The 27900-nt window shown below is 39.4% G+C and overlaps 3 protein-coding genes and 2 pseudogenes across 5 annotated transcripts in view; 2 read left to right on the plus strand and 3 right to left on the minus strand.

Annotated features, from left to right (window-relative positions):
• Positions 1 to 6473: 6473 nt before the first annotated feature.
• Positions 6474 to 6923, minus strand: LOC308233704 (parathyroid hormone-like; the record flags this gene model as incomplete). The annotated part of the gene is made up of 2 exons (XM_080640668.1): positions 6474 to 6723; positions 6841 to 6923. The coding sequence occupies 2 exons, from the start codon at positions 6921 to 6923 to the stop codon at positions 6474 to 6476; spliced, it is 333 nt and encodes a 110-aa protein (XP_080496794.1).
• A 5139-nt stretch (positions 6924 to 12062) lies between these two features.
• LOC308234082 (parathyroid hormone-like) lies at positions 12063 to 13067 on the minus strand (the record flags this gene model as incomplete). Its single annotated transcript, XM_080641276.1, has 2 exons — positions 12063 to 12867; positions 12985 to 13067. The coding sequence occupies 2 exons, from the start codon at positions 13065 to 13067 to the stop codon at positions 12609 to 12611; spliced, it is 342 nt and encodes a 113-aa protein (XP_080497402.1). The 3' UTR covers positions 12063 to 12608.
• Positions 13068 to 14103: 1036 nt separating this feature from the next.
• Positions 14104 to 14373, plus strand: LOC308234064 (non-histone chromosomal protein HMG-17-like; annotated as a pseudogene). Its single transcript has one exon. The product of its transcript is annotated as a non-histone chromosomal protein HMG-17-like (transcript).
• Positions 14374 to 22468: 8095 nt separating this feature from the next.
• LOC308233246 (parathyroid hormone-like) overlaps positions 22469 to 27900 on the minus strand; it is a 113485-nt gene continuing 108053 nt past the window's right edge. The window contains exons 3-5 of the mRNA XM_080640138.1: positions 26427 to 26620; positions 23118 to 23208; positions 22469 to 23000 (exon numbers count right to left, since the gene is read on the minus strand). Coding sequence (XP_080496264.1) covers positions 22742 to 23000; positions 23118 to 23203 — 345 coding nt within the window. The 5' untranslated portion in view covers positions 23204 to 23208; positions 26427 to 26620 and the 3' untranslated portion in view covers positions 22469 to 22741. The remainder of the gene's footprint in view (positions 23001 to 23117; positions 23209 to 26426; positions 26621 to 27900) is intronic.
• LOC308233849 (non-histone chromosomal protein HMG-17-like) lies at positions 24239 to 24508 on the plus strand (annotated as a pseudogene). The gene has a single exon. The product of its transcript is annotated as a non-histone chromosomal protein HMG-17-like (transcript).

The following is a 27900-nucleotide window of genomic DNA, read 5'->3' on the forward strand; positions in this document are numbered from 1 at the left end:
CACAGGAAAGCTGGCTGAGTGAAAATTCTACAACTAGAAGGAAAGAGAAAAGCTCACAGAGAATTGAAGGTACGGCAAAGGGTCTTTGTGCACGCAGAGAGGAAGGGCGGCTGAGAGCCTGGCTGACTTTCTCTGGCGGAAGGGGGAAAAAAGCCCGCAACCACACTGAACCCCATTTCTGACTGCACTGAACCCCAGTCCTGGGCAAAACCCCGTGAACCCAGGCTCATACAGGGGGAGTCTGGACTGTCAAGTAGGGAGAAAGGCACCCGGAGACTCAGAGAAGCGGGGGAGACCCAGGGGAGCCCCGGCAGGCAGGGGTCTGGAGACGCACGCGCCAGTGTGCACAAAGGCTGCGGAGGTTGCCACAGGCTTTCCCTAGCAAAAGGGAGTCAGAAGCTCCTGACTGCACTGAACCCCAGTTCCAGGCGAGCCCCTGGGGACCCACGCTCTTACGGGGGGAATCTGGACTCTCGGGCAGAGATTCGGGAGCCGGGAAAGGCAGAGGTCTGAAGGCGCACGCGTGCCAGTGTGCACAAAGGCTGTGGAGGTTGCCACAGGCTTTCCCTAGTGGGAGTAAGAAACTCCTGACTGCACTGAGCCCCAGTTCTGACTGTGCTGAACCCCAGTTCCAGGCGAGCCCCTGGGGACCGACGCTCTTGTGGGGGGAATCTGGACTCTCGGGCAGAGACTCGGGAGCCGGGGAAGGCAGAGGTCTAGAGGCATAAGCGTGCGCGCGTAACAGCAAGGCTGACTGGAAGCCAAGACTGTCTTCTTCGCCCTGAGACTCCACCCCATCCAAGCTGAGCACAGAGGCTATTGCAAGTTGGCAAGTCTAATCCTATAAGGCTGTCTCCAGCACCGAACTTCTCCCAGCATAGACACAGCTGATCCTCACAGCCAACTGGCCTGGAGGTCAATTCCTCCCAGTGATACCAACAACAATCAAGACTTAACTACAACAAGGCTGTACACACAGTCCACAAAGGGGTGCACCAAGAGTGTCCACCTCAGGTTAACTGGGGAGGCCGACCCAATGGGCCATATAGGAAACTTAGCACACAAATCTATCCTACCAACTCAGGGAAGTAGTGAAAATGCGGCGTCAGAGAAACAGATCACAAACGAAAGAAATGGAGGAAAACAAACGACTGGATATAGAATTCAAAACCACGGTTATAAGGTTTTTTTAAGAATATCCTAGAAAAGGCCGATAAATATAACGAGACCCTCGAAGATATGAAAAAGGACCAACTAGAAATTAAACATACAATGACTGAAATAAAAAATATTATACAGAGACCCAGAAACAGAATAGAGGAACACAAGAATCAAGTCAAAGAATTGAAATACAAAGAAGCAAAAAACACTCAACCGAAAAAGCAAAAAGAAAAAAAAATCCAAAAAGTTGAAGATAGTGTAAGAAGCCTCTGGGACAACTTCAAGCGTACCAACATCAGAATTATGGGGGTGCCAGAAGAAGAGAGAGAGCAAGATACTGAAAACCTATTTGAAGAAATAATGACTGAAAACTTCCCCCACCTGGTGAAAGAAATAGACTTACAAGTCCAGGAAGCGCACAGAACCCCAAACAAAAGGAATCCAAAGAGGACCACACCAAGACACATCATAATTAAAATGCCAAGAGCAAAAGACAAAGAGAGAATCTTAAAAGCAGCAAGTGAAAAACAGTTAATTACCTACAAGGGAGCACCCATACGATTGTCAGCTGATTTCTCAACAGAAACTATGCAGGCCAGACGGGAGTGGCAAGAAATATTCAAAGTGATGAAAAGCAAGAACCTACAACCAAGATTACTCTACCCAGCAAAGTTATCATTCAGAATGGAAGGTCAGATAAAGAGCTTCACAGATAAGAAAAAGCTAAAGGAGTTCATCACCACCAAACCAGTATTATATGAAATGCTGAAAGGTATTCTTAAAGAAGAGCAAGAAGAAAAAAAAAAGTAAAGATAAAAATTATGAACAACAAATACATATCTACCAACAAGTGAACCTAAAAATCAAGTGAATTAAAAACCTGATGAACAGAATAAACTAGTGAATATAATAAAATCAGGGGCATAGAAAGGGAGTGGACTGATAATTCTCAGGGGGAAAGGGGTGTGTGGTGGGGGGGGGTTCAGGAAGAAACTGGACAAAAATCATACACCTATGGATGAGGACAGTGGGGGGGAGGTAAGGGCAGAAGGTGGGGTGGGAACCAGGTGGAGGGGAGCTATGGGGGGAAAAAGGATAAACAATTGTAATAATCTGAATAAAGATTTATTTAAAAAAAAAGACTACAAAGTTTCAATTACAGAAGATAAATAAATCCCAGATAGCAGGGCCTCTGCTTGGGTGGCTGAGGGGCATGGCCCGCCTGCAAACCACCACAGGCCCCTCACCAGGCCGCTCCATGCACCAAGGGAACCCCCACCCTGATCCGAGACACCCTTCAGGGCAAACCAGCTGGCCCCCACCCGTGCACCAGGCCTCTATCCTATCTAATAAAAGAGTAATATGCAGATTGACCATCACTGCAACACACAAGATGGCTGCCCCCATGTGGTCAAAGATTGCTGCCCCCATGTGGACACAAGATGGCCAGCAGGGGAGGGAAGTTGGGAGGAACCAGGCCTGCAAGGTGCAGTTAGGGGTGATCAAGCCTGTAGGGGAGGGCAGTTGGGGGGGGACCAGGCTGGCAGAGGAGGGAAGTTGGGGGCGACTGGGCCTGCAGGGAAGGGCAGTTGTGGGGGACGCAGGCCTGCAGGGGAGAGAAGTTGGGGGGGGGGGAAACAAGGCCTGCAGGGGAGTGCAGTTAGGGGTGACCAGGCCTGCAGGGGAGGGCAGTTAGGGACAAACAGGCTGGCAGGGGAGCCGTTAGGCATCAATCAGGCTGGCAGGGGAGTGGTTAGGGGGTGACCAGGCTGGCAGGCAGAAGCGATTAGGGGCAATCAGGAAGGCAGGCAGGCAAGCAGTTTGGAGCCAGCAGTCCTGGATTGTGAGAGGGATGTCCAACTGCCCGTTTAGGATCGGGCCTAATCGGGCAGTCGGACATCCTTTGAGGGGTCCCAGATTGGAGAGGGTGCAGGATGGGCTGAGGGACACACCCCCCATGCACGAATTTTGTGCACCGGGCCTCTAGTTACAATATAAAGTATGACTATATTATAATCATTGAAATATGAAGAGATGGTGTCACCTTTCCAGGCCTAGCTGGTAAAAACTTCCCCCATGGCATTTCTACATTTTTAATTCCAACTAACTGGAATGGAGACAACCCTGGGGTTATGATGATAGAAACTGAGTCCCTAGCCACCCCTTAACCAGCCCAGTAATATAACATTCCAATACTGTTATGTGAACAAGAAATCACCTTCTATTTAATCTAGGTGGCTATACATTTGTCACAGCAATTTGTTCACCCTAACTAATTCAGAAATGAGTACTTTTATGTTAAACACTAACAAAAACCTAAAACTATGAAGCAGGGATTAGTTATAGTGGATGGTGAGAAAATAGATATCATGAGCTAGAAAGATAGAGTCCATGTTATACAAAAGCATACATTTTAAAAAATTATATTAGAGCCCTGGCCAGTGTTGCTCAGTGGTTAAGCATTGGCCTCCACACGGAAAGATCTCAGACTCAACTCCCGGTCAGGGGCACATACCTGGGTTTCAGGGTTTGCTCCCTGCCCCCAATTGGGGTACATGCAGGAGGCAACCAGTTGATGTGTCTCTCTCACATCAATGTTTCTCTCTCTCCCTCCCTCCCTCTCTTCTACTCTCTCAGAAAAAAAAAATGGAAAAAATATCCTCAGGTGAGTATTAACAAAACAAAAAAAATGATTTTAGACTATTCATCTAATCAAGTGATCTTGACATTCTATAAAGAGAAGCAAGAAAACCTTAGCTGGGTGTGTAGGGGAGGCAACTGATAAATGTTTCTCTTTCATCTCTCTCTCTCTCTCTCTCTCTCTCTCTCTCTCTCTCTCTCTCTCTCTCTCTTTCTCTTTCTAAACATATCCTTGGGCAAGGATTTAAAAAAGAAAGGGAAAAAAAGGACATAGAAAAGGAAAGAAAAAGAGAATAATGATAAATATAAAAAGGAAGCTAGGAGGAAGAGGGATGTGACTAAGGAAGGGCTAACAAGGATTTTCTAAGATACTGGCAATATTCTATTTCATAATCTGAGTAGTGAGTAATGGTGTTCATTTTATATTTTTTCTTAAAAATATACATTTATGTTTTATACATGATTTTGTATATACAGTAATAAAAGTAAAGGGCTTTTAGTCAAGATGGTGGCATAGGTAAATGCAGTATGGCAATCCTCCCATAAACACATCAAAATTACAACTAAATTAAAATTACAGAACAACCGTCATTCAGAACTACCTGAAATCTAGCTGACTGGAAGTCCTACAACTAGGGAATTAAAGAAGAAGCCACATTGAGACTGGTAGGAGGGGTGGAGACACCGAACACATGTGTGGCAGATAAAAATCCAGAGGGATATCTTGTTTGTGAAGCTCACCCCTAAGGAGTGAGGGATCAAAGCCCCAAATCAGGCCTCCCAAAAGAGAGTTCCAGTACCAGGGAGAGAAGTACCCATAACTTCTGGCTGTAAAAATGAGTGGGAATTGTGGATGCGTGAGACCATCTGGACACAAGGCACATTTTAAATGCATAGGTGGCTATGGTATTGGACAGCACAGAATACAGAACATTTCCATAATCACAGACAGTTGTATTGGACAGTATTGACCTAAGTAGATCAGAGCTGCATATTTTACACTCCTGAAGTATCTTATGCTTTTCTTTTATAGCACTTATCAAAGTTAATAATGAATTAATGTCTGTCTTCCATACTAATTTATTGGCCCCATGAAGACAAGAACTGTGTCTATTTTGCTTACCAATGTATGTCCAGTGCCTATTATAGTACACGGCAAGTAACGGACCCTAAATAGATATGTGTCAAATGACAAATAAATGAAGTTATATTCTAAAATATACAAAAACTCTATTTCGCCCTGACTGGTTTGGCTCAGTGGATAGAGCGTCAGCCTGTGGACTCACGAGTCCCAGGTTCAATTCCGGTCAAGGGCATGTACCTTGGTTGCAGGCACATCCCCAGTAGGGGGTGTGCAGGAGGCAGCTGATCAATGTTTCTCTCTCATCGATGTTTCTAACTCTCCCTCCCTCTCCCTTCCTCTCTGTAGGGAATCAATAAAATATATTTTAAAGAAAAACTCTATTTCATGATATTTGGGGTTCAGACTAGAAATATGATCTGTAGGTTTGTGTATAGGCAAATGCTTTTGCATTCAAGTTTCAGATCACTTTCTCCCTTTCTGAGTATTTCATTATCTTTCCTGAAATGAAGAGGACAATAGTATCTAGTTAGTAAAATTTGGGGACCTGGTACTTTGATAATATTACTAAAAGGATGATGTTCAACATATAATCATTTCACAATATATGTACATCAAACCATCATGTTGTACACCTTTAACTTATATAGTGATGTATGTCCATTATTTTTCAATAAAACTGAAAATAAAACCATTTTATGTTGTTCTTCCTAGTCATGATCCATTTAAACATGTTGGTATTACTGATAACCAATAAGATCCCATATAATAAAAAGGTAATATGCAAATTGACCCTCAGGCACTCACATCACAAGATGGCCGCCCCCATGTTGTCACAAGATGGCCGGCAGGGAGGGCAGTTGGGGACGACCAGGCCTTCAGGGGAGGGCAGTTGGGGGTGACCAGGTCTATAGGGGAGGGCAGTTGGGGGTGATTGGGCTGGCAGGGGAACAGTTAGGTGTCAATCATGCGAGCAGGGGAATGGTTAGGTGTTAATCAAGCCAGCCGGGAGCGGTTAGGGGGTGATCAGACTGGCAGGCAGAAGCGGTTAGAGGCAATCAGGCAGGCAGGCAAGTGGTTGGGAGCCAGCAGTCCCGGATTGTGAGAGGGATGTCCAACTGCCAATTTAGGCCTGATCCCTAAACCATCAGTTGGACATCCTCCAAGGGGTCCTAGATTGGAGAGGGTGCAGGCCGGCTGAGGGCAACCCCTGCCAGTGCACAAATTTCGTGCACCAGGCCTCAAGTATTCTTATAACAAGTGAAAAATACTTAATGTCACTTTTTAAGAATCATGATCATTAACTTTTATTTTGCATTGAAAGATGACAGTGAGGTTAAAGAGGGCAATTTTATTCTTTTACAAATTGTACAATAACATACTTTAAAAAGAATAAACAGCCCGGCTGGCACAGAAATAGAATGATTGAAAGATTCTTGAATAGAAATAAAATGAAAATAATCAATTAAATAATAGCTATCATAGCTAGCAATGGATTACATGTAAAGTTTGGTAATATAGAAATATTGGTACTTGGTAATCATAACAGAGGGTGGAATTTTGTTTCCCTAGGCTGTCTGGAGCAGTGTTTTCACTGGGATTTAGCCTTAGGTAATACATCCACATCAGCTTTGTCTGCTTCTGCAAGGCTATTTTGATGGCTCTCAACCAGGACATTGTCTTCCTTTCTTTGGGAATTCTCAGAAACATCATCCTTGGGAAAGATAGGACCTCTATAGTGAATTTTCCTCAGAAACTTCAGTATCAACTCTTGCCTTTCCTTCATGTTCAGATGTTCACGCAGATCATGCAAAAGCTGTATTTCACCCACAGATCTACTGCTGTAGGGAACAGAAACAGAGAAGTCACTCCATTGGCTCTCCTCTTCCCATCAGAAAGCCAGCCCTAAAATTCCAATCCCCATGTCCTCGCCATGCAGAACAAGAAATGGTACTTACTTTATGGGTTTCCCATCTGATTTTGCAAAAAAACAAATTGCAAACATGACGATCATTACTATAACCATGTCTTTTGCAGACATCGTCTTCACTAAAAAGGAAAAGCAAATGGCAGGTATGTAACTACAGAACTGTACACAGAGTGGTACAGCAACTAATTGCATTGGTTTTCATGGAGGACTTTTGGAATCAGCCTCTTTATTTTACAGATACATTAGTATGTATTATATAGACACATAATTTGACTTAGACATCAGACAGATTAGTTTTACATTCCAGATAAATTAGTTTTACTTTTAAGGAATCGTTTTGCGAGTTCTTGTGCAAGTTTTATTAAATGAATTTTAAGCCACATGAGGAATGAAAATGCTTACTTTTTACATTTTCCTCCTGCATTTTATGTTGCTTATGACCTAGCGCTTATAATTTGCTTGGAAAATGGCTAATTCTCTTACTTAGGTAAATTATTAACACTGTTTATTTACTTAGCAAATTTCTTTGCATAAGTCAACGTAATTTCAAGCACTGCAATAATAACCATACAGACCAAATTAAAGTCTCCGATTTAGAGATATTTTCACTAAAATAATGCATACTTCTACCATTTAAAAATGTGTCAAAGTATTTAAAAATCATCTAATTAATTATAAGAATTTAGAGCTTTGGCTTCATATAAAATGCTTGTTTCTTTTTTCTTCAGCTTCTTTTAAAACTATCTTGTCTGAGTATAATTTTTAGCACTTTCCTCTTTTGTTCATGAAGCTTTTCATCTCAAAATAAACAGTCTTATCTTAATCTGCACTTCACTAATTGCAAAGCCTATTATTAGAGAAGCGCTTTTTCTTAATGCTTAATGTTCTCTTTTTAACATACACAGAGTCACTATGCACTCATATTTTAAAGGAAAATAGATTTATTTATTTATTTTTGAAGTGGTGGCATCATTTAGAAGTGGAATAAGAAATAGAGCAGTGTGAGGAGGCGATATCGACCCCCAGACCAGGTTATCAGCTAAACCTGCTCCTCCAAAGCCAGAGCCCAAGCCTAAGAGGCCCCTGCAAAGAAGGGACAGAAGGTACCAAAAGGGGAAAGGGAAGGCTGATGTTGGCAAAGATGGGAATGACCCTGCAGAAAATGGAGATGCCAAAACAGACCAGGCACAGAACGCTGAAGGTGCTGGAGAAGCCAAGTGAAGTGTGTGCATTTTTGATAACTGTGTATTTCTGGTGACTGTGCAGTTTGAAATACTATTTTTTATCAAGTATTATAGAAATGCAGAATTTTGTTTTACTTTTTTTTTTAAGCTATGTTGTTAGCACACAGAACACTTCATTGTTATTTGGGGGAGGGGGGTGGTTGGAGGGGAGGACATATAGTACTAATAGAATGTCTCCAAAGCTGGACTGACATGGGGAAGGGGAAATACCTTTCCCTTCTAGTTTTGAGAAACTTCCTCTTGGTTCCTGGGAGGAGGGATCTCTTGATGTTGACACACATTAGCCATCGTGGCACAAACATCTTATCATGTGGGAAACTAAAATTTGTTTTCATGTTCTTTTCTCCCTCTCCACTTTAAGCATAGACTTGGCTCTCTTAAGCCCAGAGACCTATTGGCACCTGACCCAAAAAAACTGATTTGCAGTATGTTGGGCAATCTGAACTTACCAGTGTCACCATTGAGATGGCCTCCCTCAAAAGAGCAGCAGCTCCTTTATTGATTGTGGATCTACAGATTGATATTCTCTGCCATTTTCATTTCATTTCCTGAAAGTCAGGGTTGGCTTGTGAAAAGTTGTTAAACAACATGCTCAATGTGAAATGTCAACCCTCGCTCTAAACTTTCCCTATTCAGAGCATCAGATGAAGACTTCACTGGGTTTTATGGTGGCTTTCTGATTTTGGTAGTTCATTGAAGAAAGGAGTTAGAAAGTTGTTGTATACTGTTAACAATTGTCTGCCCATATCCTGTCTGAAATAGCATGATTGTTTATGAAACGTATCTTTCATAAAGCTGGATACAGTTTAAAATAAAAAGAAGTAGTATAAGCAATATGATCTACTACATTTATTTTCACAGTGCGATATAAAGCTTCCCGGTGCAATATAAAGCTATTGATGGAGCAACAAATACATATACTTCAATTTTGGTTCATGTTATTTTAAAAGGCACTGTAGCTAGAAGATGGGAGCACTGGTGTCTAATCTTAGCTCTATCACATTCACCTAGTGACTTCAGACATCTCTGCTTTGTTTCCTAATCCTAGTAGAGACAAGCTTCTTACAAGAATGTCATGAAAAAGCTGAAAAATCAGGTGTACAATACTCTTACAATTCATGTACAGTTTTCAAAATAGAAAATTAGAAAAAAGCTTTATTAAAGGGAATAATATTCAACAGTAACACTGATTTTCCAGCTCTAGTATACAACTTAGTTCTCTGTGAGTCATAAAACAGTTTGATAAGGATATTCTGCAGGAAAAATAGACTGTGAACTCAATTTATTAAGTTTGTACTGGTTATTTTTTCTTTAAATATATTTCTTTGTTGATTTCAGAGAGGAAGGGAGAGGGAGAGAGAGATAGAAACATCAATGATGAGAGAAAATCATTGATCGGCTGCCTCCTGCACATCCCCTACTGGGGATGGTGCCTGAAACCCAGGCATGTGCCCTTGGCTGGAATTGAACCTGGGACCCTTCAGTCCGCAGGCTGATGCTCTATCCACTGAGCCAAACCAGCTAGGGCTGGTTATTTAAATCAGTATGATTTATTCCTCATTAGTCTGTTTTATTTCAAAATTTCAGTAAGATACCATTAAAGCATATGATACCAAATTATAATGTTTTGTGTGTAATTTCAGATAAATTTAGAAAAAGCAAGGTCTCTCAAAAGACTTTCATCACAAAAATAAATGATTTCAGAGTATTTTAGTAGCATAAATTTATTTTGTGTTGTGGCATTTTATATTAAACATAACTCAAACCCTCCTTTCACATTGTAACTTGAACAAACAGCATGCTATTTTGTAGAAAATTATACACATCAAATAATACATAGATTATAAAAAATATTTTTTATATGAGATTTAAAAGAGAAACTAAAGGTTACTCACCACACAATATCTTAGAGCAATATCTTTCAGGTATATTAGCAGCTGGTGCTCTCTTAAAGTTGAGTAAACTTGAGAAAGCTGATGAATTGGATTGTAGATGCTTCAGTGTGACTTTTATATATCCAGGTATTCCTCTCACCAAGAGAAGCTTTTTTATTGTTATGGATGACATCACTCCCAATTCTCTGGGTCACAACTATAGGACCAGAATAACAGATACCCCTATTGGGCGGTGCTCATTCCTCTTAAGATTTATACATTAGATATTAACAGGAACACAGCGTGGGGCTGGGGAAGAGAATGATGCAAAGATTTCTAACATTTATTAAATTGCAATTCTTACTGGGTTAATGAATTTGTATTATAAAAAAGACTGATTTCAATGATTTATGGTGAAGTCCTCATTTTAAGTAAAATATCATCATGGAAAATAAAAACTGAAAATAAGTATATGTTTATAACCATATTATTGATACATTATTATAAGGATTATAATGAATCATATTATGTTATTCTTACTTTACAAGCCATTTTCAACTAATCCACATCAATCCTGGCCATCTTTTAAAAAAACAGATATAGTGCTTTTCTTAAAGGTGTTAAAAATATTTTGAGAAAATGCTCTTAGTATATAATAAATTTTTAGGGCTTCAAATGTGAAAAAATTCAAACTTTTATATAACTTACATTTTATTCATGCATTTATTTGCAATAATAAAACATTTGATAAGCACTAACTATAGGTAGACTTTACATATATTATTCTGTTATAGAAAACCAGAGAAGAACCAAGCAATACTTAGAGAGATGGAGTTACATTTATTACACGCAGGTCCAGAGGAAAATGTCTCTCAAATTCTGGGCCCCAACGTGAAGGAACTTTCCCTATTTGTATGTTTTTACCTTCTTTGTCTCCCAAATATGGGGTGTTTCCGGCCCCCTTTGCAAGTTCTTAAAGAGCCCCTATGTGCTGGGGCCTTGAGACCGCAACCAAAGGCTTGGCAGGTGCCAGAACTGATAATTTCATCCGGGGAAGGTTTAATGGCCTCTCTGAAGTGGGAGTAGTCTTATTTTCCTTATTATTTAAGCAAGCAAGCATTTACAGAAGCCAAATAGCAGGGTTACAATTTCAAACAGCAGTTTTTGTATAAGATGGATGCTTCAATTGCACTGAGTTTTCATAGCAATCCTTTTAATAAATACAGTCATTAGCCCCATTTTCTCATGAGGACACTGAGGTTTGGAAAGTAAAGAAAATGGAATTTAACAAAGGTTTTTATGACTCCAGAGTCATTTTTATTCTTACTACATCAGTTTCCCCTAGAAACACAGCCCTTTCAACTCCAGTCTTCCTGACTTTAATTTGCCTCGCCCTTTGCAGCTGCTTTGCTCAGGTCTGGATTCTTGTGTTCCCCACCTGATGATTGAGGACCTGCTCCAAAACCTAATGGAGGCATAATGCTGCCACCTATCTGATTTCAAATATGGCCACACCCTGGTCTCCATCTATTGGATCAAGGTCCTTTGAATGTCCTTGGTGTACCTAGGATTCATTTAAGCAGCTTATCCTGTTATGCCCAGATTTCGTGGTCCCCAAAGATCACCAGGGAGCCGAGTCCAATGCAAAAGCAAAGAGCCTTTATTCGAGCTAACTCGAGCTCAGTCCCCCCCACACACACACATCCCGGCGTAGCGGCAAGGTGGAGAGAGAGAGAGAGAGCTTCAACAGGACAAAGGTTTTATAGGGGTCTGGGGCAGGGAGAGGGTCCCCTGAGTTGGCTGACCCCGATTGGTCAGTTCCAGGTCACCTGAAGGGACTAGCAAGGCTGTCCCCTACCCACACAGTTTTCCCAGGCTTGTTTAGATGGCGGTTATCAGCAGAATGAGAACAACCTTTCATCGCTTACCAAGAAGTCTGTAACTATTTACTGAGATTTGCTGTACTGAGAATTTGTCCTTCTGCTCTGTCTCTCCCTTAGAGATTAAGAGGAACAAAGAATACATTCCTCTTGACAGACCTCCTATTCAGTGTTTTGTGCACCTAAGGCATTACGCAGTTAATAAACTTGCTGCAGTCTCTCGATGATCTGTAGTCCTCCCGATCCTGCTCTCCTGTCTTTCTTTTCTCAATTCCCACCTCCCTACCTCAGCCCGGTTCAACCTGTCAGGCTGGCCCTGGCACCTGATGGGTGAAGGAGCATGCTACGGTATACCCCAATTTGGGCCTAGCTGCTTTCTTGTAGTTTTTCTCGGAAGGGAGGTTATTCTGGGGACAGGATGAAGGGCCTAGCACAAAAAGGGAGTCTCTGCCCTTTCAATCCCCCAACTAAAGTCCCAGAATTGGATCAGTTCTTTTAGCTCTGGTCCTATCCAGGCTTCATGTTATCCCTTTTTCTCCTAACCCAGTGGTCGGCAAACTCATTAGTCAACAGAGCCAAATATCAACAGTACAAGGATTGAAATTTCTTTTGAGAGCTGAAAACCGACTTCTGTGCATGGGCCACGAAGTTTCGTTCGCACTGTACGTGCGCGCCTGCACGTGGTATTTTGTGGAAGAGCCACACTCAAGGGGCCAAAGAGTCCCATGTGGCTCGCGACCTGCGGTTTGCCGACCACGGCCCTAGGCTGTCTGGAGCAGTGCTCTGATAGATGTGTTTTCACTGGGATTTAGCCTTAGTTAATACATCCACATCAGCTTTGTCTGCTTCTGCAAGGCTTTTTTGATGGCTCTCAACCAGGACATTGTCTTCCTTTCTTCGGGGCCTCGGGGAAACATCATCCTTGGGAACTATAGAAGCTTCGCGGGCAAAAAAATTGTGCACATCCTGCAGCTTCTTCCTTAGCCATTCCATCCTTTCCATCGCGTTCAGATGTTTACCCAGGTTATGCATAAGCTGTATTTCACTCACAGATCTTCTATAGAAAACAGAAACAGAGAAGTCATTCCATTAGCTCTCCTCTTCCCATCAGAAAGCCAGCCCTAAAATTCCAATCCCCATGTCCTTGCCATGCAGAACAAGAAATGGTACTTACTTTATGGGTTTCCCATCTGATTTTGCAAAAAAACAAATTGCAAACATGACGATCATTACTTTAACCATGTCTTTTGCAGACATCGTCTTCACTAAAAAGGAAAAGCAAATGGCAGGTATGTAACAAATATTTTTACTCTACAAACTTCATAATTAAACTTAGCAGTTTACATTTCTAACTACACAACTGTACACAGAGTGGTACAGCAACTAATTGCATTGGTTTTCATGGAGGACTTTTGGAATCAGCCTCTTTATTTTACAGATACATTAGTATGCATTATATAGACACATAATTTGACTTAGACATTAGACAGATTAGTTTTACATTCCAGATAAATTAGTTTTACTTTTAAGGAATCGTTTTTGCGAGCTCTTGTGCAAGTTTTATTAAATGAATTTTAAGCCACATGAGGAATGAAAATGCTTACTTTTTACATTTTCTTCCTGCATTTTATGTTGCTTATGACCTAGCACTTATAATTTGCTTGGAAAACGGCTAATTCTCTTACTTAGGTAAATTGTTAACACTTTTTTTACTTAGCAAATTTCTTTTTCATAAGTCAACGTCATTTCAGACACTGCAATAATAACCATAAATACCAAATTAATAGACTCTGATTTAGAGATATTTTTACTAAATTAATGCATACTTCTACCATTTAAAAATGTGTCAAAGTATTTAAAAATCATCTAATTATAAGAATTTAGAGCTTTGGCTTCATATAAAATGCTTGTTTCTTTTTTCTTCAGCTTCTTTTAAAACTATCTTGTCTGAGTATAATTTTTAGCACTTTCCTCTTTTGTTCATGAAGCTTTTCATCTCAAAATAAACAGTCTTATCTTAATCTGCACTTCAGTAATTGCAAAGCCTATTATTATAGAAGTGCTTTTTCTTAATGCTTAATGTTCTCTGTTTTAACATACACATAGAGTCACTATGCACTCATATTTTAAAGGAAATTGGCTTTATTTATTTATTTTGAAGTGGTGGCATCATTTAGAAGTGGAATAAGAAATAGAGCAGTGTGAGGAGGCCAGATGGACCCTGGACCAAGCAAAGCCCGCATGGTGCTGCATCCCCTTAGTTCTGGTTGGATGTCCAGCCACCATCACCATCATGCCCAAGAGAAAGGCTGAATGGGATGCTAAAGGAGATAAAGCCAAGGTGAAGGACGAACCACAGAGAAGATCCGCCAGGTTATCAGCTAAACCTGCTCCTCCGAAGCCAGAGCCCAAGCCTAAGAGGCCCCTGCAAAGAAGGGACAGAAGGTACCAAAAGGGAAAAGGGAAGGCTGATGCTGGCAAAGATGGGAATGACCCTGCAGAAAATGGAGATGCCAAAACAGACCAGGCACAGAATGCTGAAGGTGCTAGAGAAGCCAAGTGAAGTGTGTGCATTTTTGATAACTGTGTATTTCTGGTGACTGTACAGTTTGAAATACTATTTTTTATCAAGTTTTATAGAAATGCAGAATTTTGTTTCACTTTTTTTTTTTTAAGGTATGTTGTTAGCACACAGATCACTTCATTGTTATTTGGGGTGGAGTGGGGGAGGACATATAGTACTAATAGAATGTCTCCAAAGGTGGACTGACATGCGGGGAAATACCTTTCCTTTCTAGTTTTGTTTTTTTTTTTTTAATATATCTTTATTGATTTCAGAGAGGAAGGGAGAGGGAAAAAGAGATAGAAACATCAATGATGAGAGAGAATCATTGATTGGCTGCCTCCTGCTGCACGTCCCCTAATGGGGATCAAGCCCGCAACCCAAGCATGTGCCCTTGACCGGAATCAAACCTGGGACCCTTCAGTCCACAGGCTGATGCTCTATCCACTGAGCCAAACCAGCTAGGGCTCCTTTCTAGTTCTGAGAAACTTCCTCTTGGTTCCTGGGAGGAGGGATCTCTTGATGTTGACACACATTAGCCACCTTGGCACAAACACCTAATCCTGTGGGAAACTAAAATTCATCTTTATGTCCTTTTCTCCCTCTCCACTTTAAGCATAGACTTGGCACCTGACCCAAAAAAACTGATTTGCAGTATGTTGGGCAATCTGAACTTACCAGTGTCACCATTGAGATGGCCTCCCTCAAAAGAGCAGCAGCTCCTTTATTGATTATGGATCTACACATTGGTATTCTCTGCCATTTTCATTTCATTTCCTGAAAGTCAGGATCGGCTTGTGAAAAGCTGTTAAACAACATGCTCAATGTGAAATTTCAACCCTCGCTCTAAACTTTCCCTATTCAGAGCATCAGATGAAGACTTCACTGGGTTTTATGGTGGCTTTCTGATTTTGGTAGTTCATTGAAGAAAGGAGTTAGAAAGTTGTTGTATACTGTTAACAATTGTCTGCCCATATCCTGTCTGAAATAGCATGATTGTTTATGAAACGTATCTTTCATAAAGCTGGATACAGTTTAAAATAAAAAGAAGTAGTATAGATGAGAAACCAAATTGGCGGCATAGGTAAGCACCTAAACTAATGCCTCGCACAACAATTTCAAAACTACAACTAAAAGACAGAACGGACATCATCCAGAACCACAAGAAGGCTGGCTGAGTGGAAATTCTACAACTAGAAGGAAAGAGGAAAGCTCACAGAGAATCAGAGGAGTGGCAAAGGAGGGCTTAGGTATGGAGATGCGCACAGAGAGGAAGGGTGGCTGAGTGCCTGGCTGACTTTCTCTGGCGGGAGGGGGAAGGAAGGCCTTGACTACACTGAACCCCAGTTCCAACTGCACTGAAACCCAGTTCCGGGTGAAACCCCATGGATCCAGGCTCATACAGGGGGAGTCTGGACTGTCAGGTAGAGAGAAAGGCACACAGAAACTCAGAGACTCAGGGGAGCCGCAGCGGGTTTGGAGACGTGCGCACACACAAGTGCTCGCAGAGAAAGCTGAACGCGGAGGTTGCCGCAGGCTTTCCCTAGCAGAAGGGAGTCAGAAGCTCCTGACTGAACTGAACCCTAGTTCCAACTGCACTGAACCCCAGTTCCGGGCGAGCCCCTGGGGACCCACGCTCTAATGGGGGGAATCTAGACTGTAAGGTGGAAACTCAGGGGAGTCGCAAAAGGCAGAGGTCTACAGGCGCGCGCGCAAGGGCAGGACTGACGGGGCGCCAAGACTGTCTGCTCTTCCCTGAGACTCTGCCCCATCCAAGCTGAGCACAGAGGCTTTTGCAATTTTGCAAGTCTAATCCTATAAGGCTGTCTCCAGTACCGAACTTCTCCCAGCGTAGACACAGCTGATCCTCACAGCCAACTGGCCTGGAGATCTATTCCTCCCAGTGATACCAACAACAAGGCTTAACTACAACAATGCTATACACACAGTCCACAAAAGGGTGCACCAAGAGTGTCCACCTCAGTTAACTGGGGAGGCCGACCCACTGGACCATATAGGAAACCTAGCAAACAAAGCTACCCTACCAACTCAGGGAAGCAATGAAAATGCAGAGGCAAAGAAACAGATCACAAATGAAAGAAATGAAGGAAAACAAATGACTGGATATAGAATTCCAAACCACGGTTATAAGGCTTTTCAAGAATATCCTAGAAAAGGCCGATAAATTTAGCGAGACCCTCGAGGATATGAAAAAGGACCAACTAGAAATTAAACATACACTGACTGAAATAAAAAATATTATACAGAGACCCAACAGCAGACTAGAGGAATGCAAGAATCAAGTCAAAGATTTGAAAAACAAAGAAGCAAAAAACACTCAACCGGAAAAGCAAAAAGAAAAAAGAATCCAAAAAGTTGAAGATAGTGTGAGAAGCCTCTGGGACAACTTCAAGCATACCAACATCCGAATTATGGGGGTGCCAGAAGAAGACAGAGAGCAAGATATTGAAATCCTATTTGAAGAAGTAATGACTGAAAACTTCCCCTTCCTGGTGAAAGAAATCCAGCCATGGGCAAACTACGGTCCGCGGGCCAGATCCGGCTGTTCTATCCGGTTCTCTTGCTCTCCCCTCCACTCCTTTACTTTGAATTTATATTAGTTCACACAAACACTCCATCCATGCTTTTGTTCTGGCCCTCCGGTCCAGTTTAAGAACCCATTGTGGCCCTCGAGTCAAAAAGTTTGCCCACCCCTAAAATAGACTTACAAGTCCAGGAAGCTCACAGAACCCCATACAAGAGGAATCCAAAGAGGACCACACCAAGACACATCATAATTAAAATGCCAAGGGCAAAAGACAAAGAGAAAATATTAAAAGTAGCAAGAGAAAAACAGGTAATTACCTACAAGGGAGCACCCATACGATTGTCAGCTGATTTCTCAACAGAAACTGTGCAGGCTAGACAGGAGTGGCAAGAAATACTCAAAGTGATGAAAAGCAAGAACCTACAACCAAGATTACTCTACCCAGCAAAGTTATCATTCAGAATGAAAGGTCAGATAAAGAGCTTCACAGATAAGAAAAAGCTAAAGGAGTTCATCACCACCAAACCAGTATTATATGAAATGCTGAAAGGTATTCTTAAAGAAGAGGAAGAAGAAAAAAGTAAAGATAAAAATTATGAACAACAAATACATATCTATCAACAAGTGAACCTAAAAATCAAGTGAATTAAAAATCTGAGGAACAAAATAAACTAGTGAATATAATAGAATCAGGGGCATAGAAAGGGAGTGGACTGATAATTCTCAGGGGGAAAGGGTATGGGGGTGGAGGAAGAGAGTGGACAAAAATCATACACCTATGGATGAGGACAGTGGGGGGGGGGGAGGTAAGGGCAGAGGGTGGGGTGGGAACCAGGTGAAAGGGACCTATGGGGGGAAAAAGGAGAAACAATTGTAATAATCTGAACAATAAAGTTTTATTAAATTTAAAAAAATGCAACTGGGGACAGAAACTAAGCTAGCCAGATGGGGACAGGGACTGAACTGGACTGAACCAATCATGCAGAATTTTTGGACCCTGGCCTTTCTCTGGGCTTGATGAAGACAAGGCTGGACTTTTTCTACAGTGGGAAAACAGAAATGAGACATTGGGAACCTGGCCACACCCATTTATTTCAACCCCAATAAATCTTACCACTAAACCTCATTCTCCAGTGCTTGAGTCCCCAACATGCTTTACTGATGACTTCGTGAAAGTATCCCATTCCCATTGGCAACAATAAAAAGTTACAAAAAGGAAAAAAATAATTTTGGTAGATTTTAATATAACAGAAAATTGTTCAGTAAATAATATTTCCTAAATGAAAAAAAGTAGTATAAGCAATATGATCTACTGCATTTATTTTCACTGTGTGATATAAAGCTTCCCTGTGCAATATAAAGCTATTGATGGAGCAACAAATACATATACTTCAATTTTGGTTCATGTTATTTTTAAAAGGCACTGTAGCTAGAAGATGGGAGCTGTGGTGTCTAACCTTAGCTCTAATCACATTCACCTAGTGACTTCAGACATCTCTGCTTTGTTTCCTATTCCTAACATAGGCAAGCTTCTTTCAAGAATGTCATGAAAAAGCTAAAAATCAGGTGTACAATACCCTTACAATTCATGTATAGTTTTCAGAATAGAAAATTAGAAAAAAGCTTTATTGAAGGGAATAAATATTCAGCAGTAACACTGTTTTTCCAGCTCTAGTATACAACTTGGGTTCTCTGTGAATCATAAAACAAACAGTTTGATAATAATATTCGGCAGAAAAAAATGGACTATTAACTCAATTTAATAAATTTATATTGGTCATTTAAATCAGAATGATTTATTCCTCATTAGTCTGTTTTATTTCAAAATTTCAGTAAGATACCATTAAAGCATATGATGCCAAATTATAATGTTTTGTGTGTAATTTCAGATAATTTTAGAAAAAGCAAAGCCCCTCAAAAGACCTTCATCGCAAAAATAAATGATTTCAGAGTATTTTAGTAGCATAAATTTATTTTGTGTTATGGTGTTTTATATTAAACATAACTCAAACCCTCCTTTCACATTGTAACTTGAACAAAGAGCATACTATTTGTAGAAAATTATACACATCAAATAATACCTATATTATAAAAAATATCTTATATGAGATTTAAAAGAGAAAGTAAAGGTTACTCACCACACTATGTCTTAGGACAATATCTTTCAGGTATATGAGCAGCTGGTGCTCTCTTAAAGTTGAGTAAACTTGAGAAAGCTGATGAATCGGATTGTAGACGCTGAAGTGTGACTTTTATATGTTGGTCTTCTTCTCACCAAGAGAAGCTTTTTTATTGTTACAGATGTCATCACTCCCAATTCCCTGGATCACAGCTATAGGACCAGAATAACAGATACCCCTATTGGGCGGTGCCCATTATTCTTAAGATTTAGATCATTAGATATTAACAGAAATACAGTATGGAGCTAGGAAAAAGAATTATGAAAAGATTTCTAACAAAAATTAAATTGCAATTCTGAATTCTGACTGGGTTAATGAATTTGTATTATAAAAAAGACTGATTTCAATGATTAATGGTGAAGTCCTCATTTTAAGTAAAACATCATCATGGAAAATAAAAACTGAAAATAAGTATATGTTTATAACCATATTATTGATACATTATTATGAGGATTATAATGAATCATATTATGTTATTCTTACTTTACAAGCCATTTTCAACTAATCCACATCAATCCTGGCCATCTTTTAAAAAAACAGATACAGTGCTTTTCTTAAAGGTGTTAAAAATATTTTGAGAAAATGCTCTTAGTATATAATGAATTTTTAGGGCTTCAAATGTGAAATAATTCAAACCTTTATATAACTTACATTTTATTCATGCATTTAATTTGCAATAATAAAACATTTGATAACAACTAACTATATGTAGACTTTACATATATTATTCCACTGAGTTTTCATAGCGATCCTTTCAATAAATACAGTCATTAGCCCCATTTTCACATGAGGATACTGAAGTTTGGAAAGTAAATGGAATTCAACAAAGGTTTTTATGACTCCAGAGTCATTTTTATTCTTACTACCTCAGTTTCCCCCTAGAAACACAGCCCTTCTTTCAACTCCAGTCTTCTTGACTTTAATTTGCCTCGCCCTTTGCAGCTGCTTTGCTCAGGTCTGGATTTTTGTGTTCCCCACCTGATGATTGAGGACCTGCTCCAAAACCTAATGGAGGCATAATGCTGCCACCTATCTGATTTCAAGTATGGCCACACCCTGATCTTCATCTATTGGATCAAGGCCCTTTGAATGTCCTTGGTGTACCTAGGATACATTTAAACAGCTTATCCCCCAACTGAAGTCCCAGAATTGGATCAGTTTTCTTAGCTCTGGTCCTATCCAGGCTTCATGTTATCCCCTTTTCTCCTAACCATTGCTGAGGTGTGACTCTACACCATGTAAAGAGCCAGTCTAAGCTTGAATAGTACCTGAATGAGAGAAATCAGTTAGTCCTGCTCTGGGAAGTCCTCTACAGTAGGCAGATATCACTTAATTTTAGAAGTGTTAGAGACAGACTGCAATGTGTCTGCAGATATGAACCAGGTTGATATAAATGTTGGAAAACATGGCATGTGAGAAGCAGTTTAGTGAAACTGGAAAAGAATAGAAAAGAAAAAAAAAAAGGAAAGAAAAGAAAAGAAAGGAAAAGGAAAGAAAAAGGAAAAGAAAAGGAAAGAAAAGAAAAAGAGAATAATGTTAAATATAAAAAGGAGGCCAGGAGGAAGAGGGATGTGATTGAGGAAGGGCTAACAAGGAATTTCTAGATACTGGCAATATTCTGTTTCATAATCTTAGTAGTGAGTTAATGGTGTTCATTTTATATTTTTTTTTGAAAATCTACATTTATATTTTATACATGCTTTTATATATCTATATCTATATCTATATCTATATCTATATCTATATCTGTATCTGTATCTCTATCTCTATCTCTATCTATATCTATATCTATACATATATGTGTGTGTGTGTATGTATATATATGTGTGTGTATATATGTATGTATGTATGTATATATATATATATATATATATATATATATATATGAAAGGCTAATATGCAAAGTGTCCCCTTGGAAGTTTGATGGGGAGAATGGGAGTTTGATCACTCACTATGATGTGCACTGACCACCAGGGGGCGGCACCTAATGAAGGAAGACCCCAGGCAGCACCTGGGGATGGAAGGCCCTGGCCAGCAGCTGGAAGGCCCTGGCAGACTCTGATCACCGGCCAGGCCTAGGGACCCTATCCGTGTATGAATTTCGTGCACCGGGCCTCTAGTACAACAATAAATGTGAAGGACTTCTTGTCAAAATGGTGGCATAGGTAAATGTGGTATGCCAATCTTCCCATAAACACATCAAAATTACAATTAAACTAAAATTATGGAACAACCATCATTCAGGACTACCTGAAATCTAGCTGGCTGGAAGTCCTATAACTAGGGCATTTAAGAAGAAGCCACATTGAGATTGGTAGGACGGGCAGAGAAACAGAACACATGTGTGGTGGATAATAATTGGAAGGGATATCTTGTTTGCACCGCCCTCGTCCCCCCCCCCCCCCCCGTCCGAGGAGTGAGGGGTCATAGCCCCACATCAGGCCTCCCAAAAGAGAGTTCCAGTAACTGGGAGAGAAGTCCCCATGACTTCTGGCTGTAAAAACAAGTGGGAATTGTGGCTGCATGAGACCATCTGGACAAAAGGCCCATTTTAAATGCATAGGTGGCTATGGTATTGGACAGTACAGAATACAGAACATTTCCATCATCACAGACAGTTGTATTGGACCGTATTGACCTAAGTGGATCAGGGCTATGTATGTCACACTCCTGAAGTATCTTGTGCTTTTCTTTTATAGCACTTATAAAAGTTAATAATGAATTAATGTCTGTCTTCCATACTAAATTATTAGCCCCATGAAGACAAGAACTGTGTCTATTTTGCTTACCGGTGTACATCCAGTGCCTAATATAGTACATGGCAAGTAACGGACCCTAAATAGATATGTGTCAAATGACAAATAAATGAAGTTATATTCTAAAATATACAAAAACTCTATTCCATGAAATTTGGGGTTCAGACTAGAAATATAATCAGTAGGTTTGTGTATAGGCAAATGCTTTTGCATTCAAGTTTCAGATCACTTTCTCCCTTTCTGAGTATTTCATTATCTTTCCTGAAATGAAGAGGACAATAGTATCTAGCTAGTAAGATTTGGGGACCTGCTACTTTGATAATATTAAAAGGATGATGTTCAACATAAAATCATTTCACAATATATGTAAATCAAACCATCATGTTGTACACCTTTAACTTATATAGTGATGTATGTCCATTATTTTTCAATAAAACTAGAAATAAAACCATTTTATGTTGTTCTTCCTAGTCATGATCCATTTAAACATGTTGGTATTACTTATAACCAAAAAGATATTCTTATAACAACTGAAAAATACTAATGTCACCTTTTTAGAATTATGATCATTAAATGTTTATTTTGCATTGTAAGATGAGAGAGAGGTTAAAGAGTGCAATTTTATTCTTTTATAAATTATGCAATAACATACTTTAAAAAGAATAAACAGCCCGGTTGGCACAGAAACACAATAATTAAAAGACTCTTGAATAAAAATAAAATCAAAATAATCAATTAAATTATAGCTATCATGGATAGCAATGGATTACATGTAAAGTTTGGTAATATTGGTACTTGGTGATTGTAACAGAGAGTGGAAACATTAGCAGCATGTAATATCGTTGCCCTAGGCTGTCTGGAGCAGTGCTCTGATAGATGTGTTTTCACTGGGATTTAGCCTTAGTTAATACATCCACATCAGCTTTGTCTGCTTCTGCAAGGCTTTTTTGATGGCTCTCAACCAGGACATTGTCTTCCTTTCTTCGGGGCCTCGGGGAAACATCATCCTTGGGAACTATAGAAGCTCCGCGGGCAACAAAATTGTGCACATCCTGCAGCTTCTTCCTTAGCCATTCCATCCTTTCCATCGCGTTCAGATGTTTACCCAGGTTATGCATAAGCTGTATTTCACTCACAGATCTTCTGTAGGGAACAGAAACAGAGAAGTCACTCCATTGGCTCTCCTCTTCCCATCAGAAAGCCAGCCCTAAAATTCCAATCCCCATGTCCTCGCCATGCAGAACAAGAAATGGTACTTACTTTATGGGTTTCCCATCTGATTTTGCAAAAAAACAAATTGCAAACATGACGATCATTACTTTAACCATGTCTTTTGCAGACATCATCTTCACTGAAAAGGAAAAGCAAATGGCAGGTATGTAACAAATATTTTTACTATTACAAACTTCATAATTAAACTTAGCAGTTTACATTTCTAACTACACAACTGTACAGAGTGGTACAGCAACTAATTGCATTGGTTTTCATGGAGGACTTTTGGAATCAGCCTCTTTATTTTACAGATACATTAGTATGCATTATATAGACACATAATTTGACTTAGACATCAGACAGATTAGTTTTACATTCCAGATAAATTAGTTTTACTTTTAAGGAATCGTTTTGCGAGTTCTTGTGCAAGTTTTATTAAGTGAATTTTAAGCCACATGAGGAATGAAAATGCTTACTTTTTACATTTTCCTCCTGCGTTTTATGTTGCTTATGACCTAGCGCTTATAATTTGCTTAGAAAATGGCTAATTCTCTTACTTAGGTAAATTATTAACACTTTTTTTACTTAGCAAATTTCTTTTTCATAAGTCAACGTCATTTCAGGCACTGCAATAATAACCATGAATACCAAATTAATAAACTCTGATTTAGAGATATTTTTACTAAATTAATGCATGCTTCTACCATTTAAAAATGTGTCAAAGTATTTAAAAATCATCTAATTAATTATAAGAATTTAGAGCTTTGGCTTCATATAAAATGCTTGTTTCTTTTTTCTTCAGCTTCTTTTAAAACTATCTTGTCTGAGTATAATTTTTAGCACTTTCCTCTTTTGTTCATGAAGCTTTTCATCTCAAAATAAACAGTCTTATCTTAATCTGCACTTCAGTAATTGCAAAGCCTATTATTATAGAAGTGCTTTTTCTTAATGCTTAATGTTCTCTGTTTTAACATACACATAGAGTCACTATGCACTCATATTTTAAAGGAAATTGGCTTTATTTATTTATTTTGAAGTGGTGGCATCATTTAGAAGTGGAATAAGAAATAGAGCAGTGTAAGGAGGCCAGATGGACCCCGGACCAAGCAAAGCCCGCATGGTGCTGCATCCCCTTAGTTCTGGTTGGATGTCCAGCCACCATCACCATCATGCCCAAGAGAAAGGCTGAATGGGATGCTAAAGGAGATAAAGCCAAGGTGAAGGACGAACCACAGAGAAGATCCGCCAGGTTATCAGCTAAACCTGCTCCTCCGAAGCCAGAGCCCAAGCCTAAGAGGCCCCTGCAAAGAAGGGACAGAAGGTACCAAAAGGGAAAAGGGAAGGCTGATGCTGGCAAAGATGGGAATGACCCTGCAGAAAATGGAGATGCCAAAACAGACCAGGCACAGAATGCTGAAGGTGCTAGAGAAGCCAAGTGAAGTGTGTGCATTTTTGATAACTGTGTATTTCTGGTGACTGTACAGTTTGAAATACTATTTTTTATCAAGTTTTATAGAAATGCAGAATTTTGTTTCACTTTTTTTTTTTAAGGTATGTTGTTAGCACACAGATCACTTCATTGTTATTTGGGGTGGAGTGGGGGAGGACATATAGTACTAATAGAATGTCTCCAAAGGTGGACTGACATGCGGGGAAATACCTTTCCTTTCTAGTTTTGTTTTGTTTTTAATATATCTTCATTGATTTCAGAGAGGAAGGGAGAGGGAAAGAGATAGAAACATCAATGATGAGAGAGAATCATTGATTGGCTGCCTCCTGCTGCACGTCCCCTAATGGGGATCAAGCCCGCAACCCAAGCATGTGCCCTTGACCGGAATCAAACCTGGGACCCTTCAGTCCGCAGGCTGATGCTCTATCCACTGAGCCAAACCAGCTCGGGCTCCTTTCTAGTTTTGAGAAACTTCCTCTTGGTTCCTGGGAGGAGGGATCTCTTGATGTTGACACACATTAGCCACCTTGGCACAAACACCTAATCGTGTGGGAAACTAAAATTCATCTTTATGGCCTTTCCTCCCTCTCCACTTTAAGCATAGACTTGGCTCTCTTAAACCCAGAGACCTATTGGCACCTGACCCAAAAAAACTGATTTGCAGTATGTTGGGCAATCTGAACTTACCAGTGTCACTATTGAGATGGCCTCCCTCAAAAGAGCAGCAGCTCCTTTTTAAATTGTGGATCTACAGATTGATATTCTCTGCCATTTTCATTTCATTTTCAGAAAGTCAGGGTTGGCTCGTGAAAAGTTGTTAAACAACATGCTCAATGTGAAATGTCAACCCTCGCTCTAAACTTTCCCTATTCAGAGCATCAGATGAAGACTTCACTGGGTTTTATGGTGGCTTTCTGATTTTGGTAGTTCATTGAAGAAAGGAGTTAGAAAGTTGTTGTATACTGTTAATGATTGTCTGCCCATATCCTGTCTGAAATAGCATGATTGTTTATGAAACGTATCTTTAATAAAGCTGGATACAGTTTAAAATAAAAAGAAGTAGTATAAGCAATATGATCTACTGCATTTATTCTCACTGTGTGATATAAAGCTTCCCTGTGCAATATAAAGCTATTGATGGAGCAACAAATACATATACTTCAATTTTGGTTTATGTTATTTTTAAAAGGCACTGTAGCTAGAAGACGGGAGCTGTGGTGTCTAATCTTAGCTCTATCACATTCACCTAGTGACTTCAGACATCTCTGCTTTGTTTCCTATTCCTAATAGAGGCAAGCTTCTTACAAGAATGTCATGAAAAAGCTGAAAAATCAGGTGTACAATACCCTTACAATTCATGTATAGTTTTCAGAATAGAAAATTAGAAAAAAGTTTTATTGAAGGGAATAAATATTCAGCTGTAACACTGTTTTTCCAGCTCTGGTATACAACTTGGGTTCTCTGTGAATCATAAAACAAACAGTTTGATAATAATATTTGGCAGAAAAATATGGACTATTAACTCAATTTAATAAATTTATATTGGTTATTTAAATCAGAATGATTTATTCCTCATTAGTCTGTTTTATTTCAAAATTTCAGTAAGATACCATTAAAGCATATGATGCCAAATTATAATGTTTTGTGTGTAATTTCAGATAATTTTAGAAAAAGCAAAGCCCCTCAAAAGACCTTCATCGCAAAAATAAATGATTTCAGAGTATTTTAGTAGCATAAATTTATTTTGTGTTATGGTGTTTTATATTAAACATAACTCAAACCCTCCTTTCACATTGTAACTTGAACAAAGAGCATACTATTTGTAGAAAATTATACACATCAAATAATACCTATATTATAAAAAATATCTTATATGAGATTTAAAAGAGAAAGTAAAGGTTACTCACCACACTATGTCTTAGGACAATATCTTTCAGGTATATGAGCAGCTGGTGCTCTCTTAAAGTTGAGTAAACTTGAGAAAGCTGATGAATCGGATTGTAGACGCTGAAGTGTGACTTTTATATGTAGGTCTTCCTCTCACCAAGAGAAGCTTTTTTATTGTTAACGATGTCATCACTCCCAATTCTCTGGATCACAGCTATAGGACCAGAATAACAGATACCCCTATTGGGCGGTGCCTATTATTCTTAAGATTTAGATCATTAGATATTAACAGAAATACAGTATGGGGCTAGGAAAAAGAATTATGAAAAGATTTCTAACATTTATTAAATTGCAATTCTGAATTCTGACTGGGTTAATGAATTTGTATTATAAAAAAGACTGATTTCAATGATTTATGGTGAAGTCCTCATTTTAAGTAAAACATCATCATGGAAAATAAAAACTGAAAATAAGTGTATGTTTATAACCATATTATTGATACAGTTATTATGAGGATTATAATGAATCATATTATGTTATTCTTACTTTACAAGCCATTTTCAACTAATCCACATCAATCCTGGCCATCTTTTAAAAAAACAGATATAGTGCTTTTCTTAAAGGTGTTAAAAATATTTTGAGAAAATGCTCTTAGTATATAATGAATTTTTAGGGCTTCAAATGTGAAATAATTCAAACCTTTATATAACTTACATTTTATTCATGCATTTAATTTGCAATAATAAAACATTTGATAAGCACTAACTATATATAGACTTTACATATATTATTCCACTGAGTTTTCATAGCAATCCTTTCAATAAATACAGTCACTAGCCCCATTTTCACACGAGGACACTGAGGTTTGGAAAGTAAAGAAAATGGAATTCAACAAAGGTTTTTATGACTCCAGAGTCATTTTTATTCTTACTACCTCAGTTTCCCCCTAGAAACACAGCCCTTCTTTCAACTCCAGTCTTCTTGACTTTAATTTGCCTCGCCCTTTGCAGCTGCTTTGCTCAGGTCTGGATTTTTGTGTTCCCCACCTGATGATTGAGGACCTGCTCCAAAACCTAATGGAGGCATAATGCTGCCACCTATCTGATTTCAAATATGGCCACACCCTGGTCTCCATCTATTGGATCAAGGTCCTTTGAATATCCTTGGTGTACCTAGGATACATTTAAGCAGCTTGTCCCCCAACTAAAGTCCCAGAATTAGATCAGTTCTCTTAGCTCTGGTCCTATCCAGGCTTCATGTTATCCCCTTTTCTCCTAACCATTGCTGAGGTGTGACTCTACACCATGTAAAGAGCCAGTCCAATCTTGAATAGTACCTGAATGAGAGAGATCAGTTAGTCCTGCTCTGGGAAGTCCTCTACAGTAGGCAAATATCACGTAATTTTAGAAGTGTTAGAGACAGACTGTAATGTGTCTGCAGATATGAACCAGGTTGATAAAAATGTTGGAAAACATGACATGTGAGAAGCAGTGG

This window comes from Plecotus auritus (assembly GCF_963455305.1).
Source record: "Plecotus auritus genome assembly, chromosome: 9".
Taxonomy (NCBI): Eukaryota; Metazoa; Chordata; class Mammalia; order Chiroptera; family Vespertilionidae; genus Plecotus; species Plecotus auritus.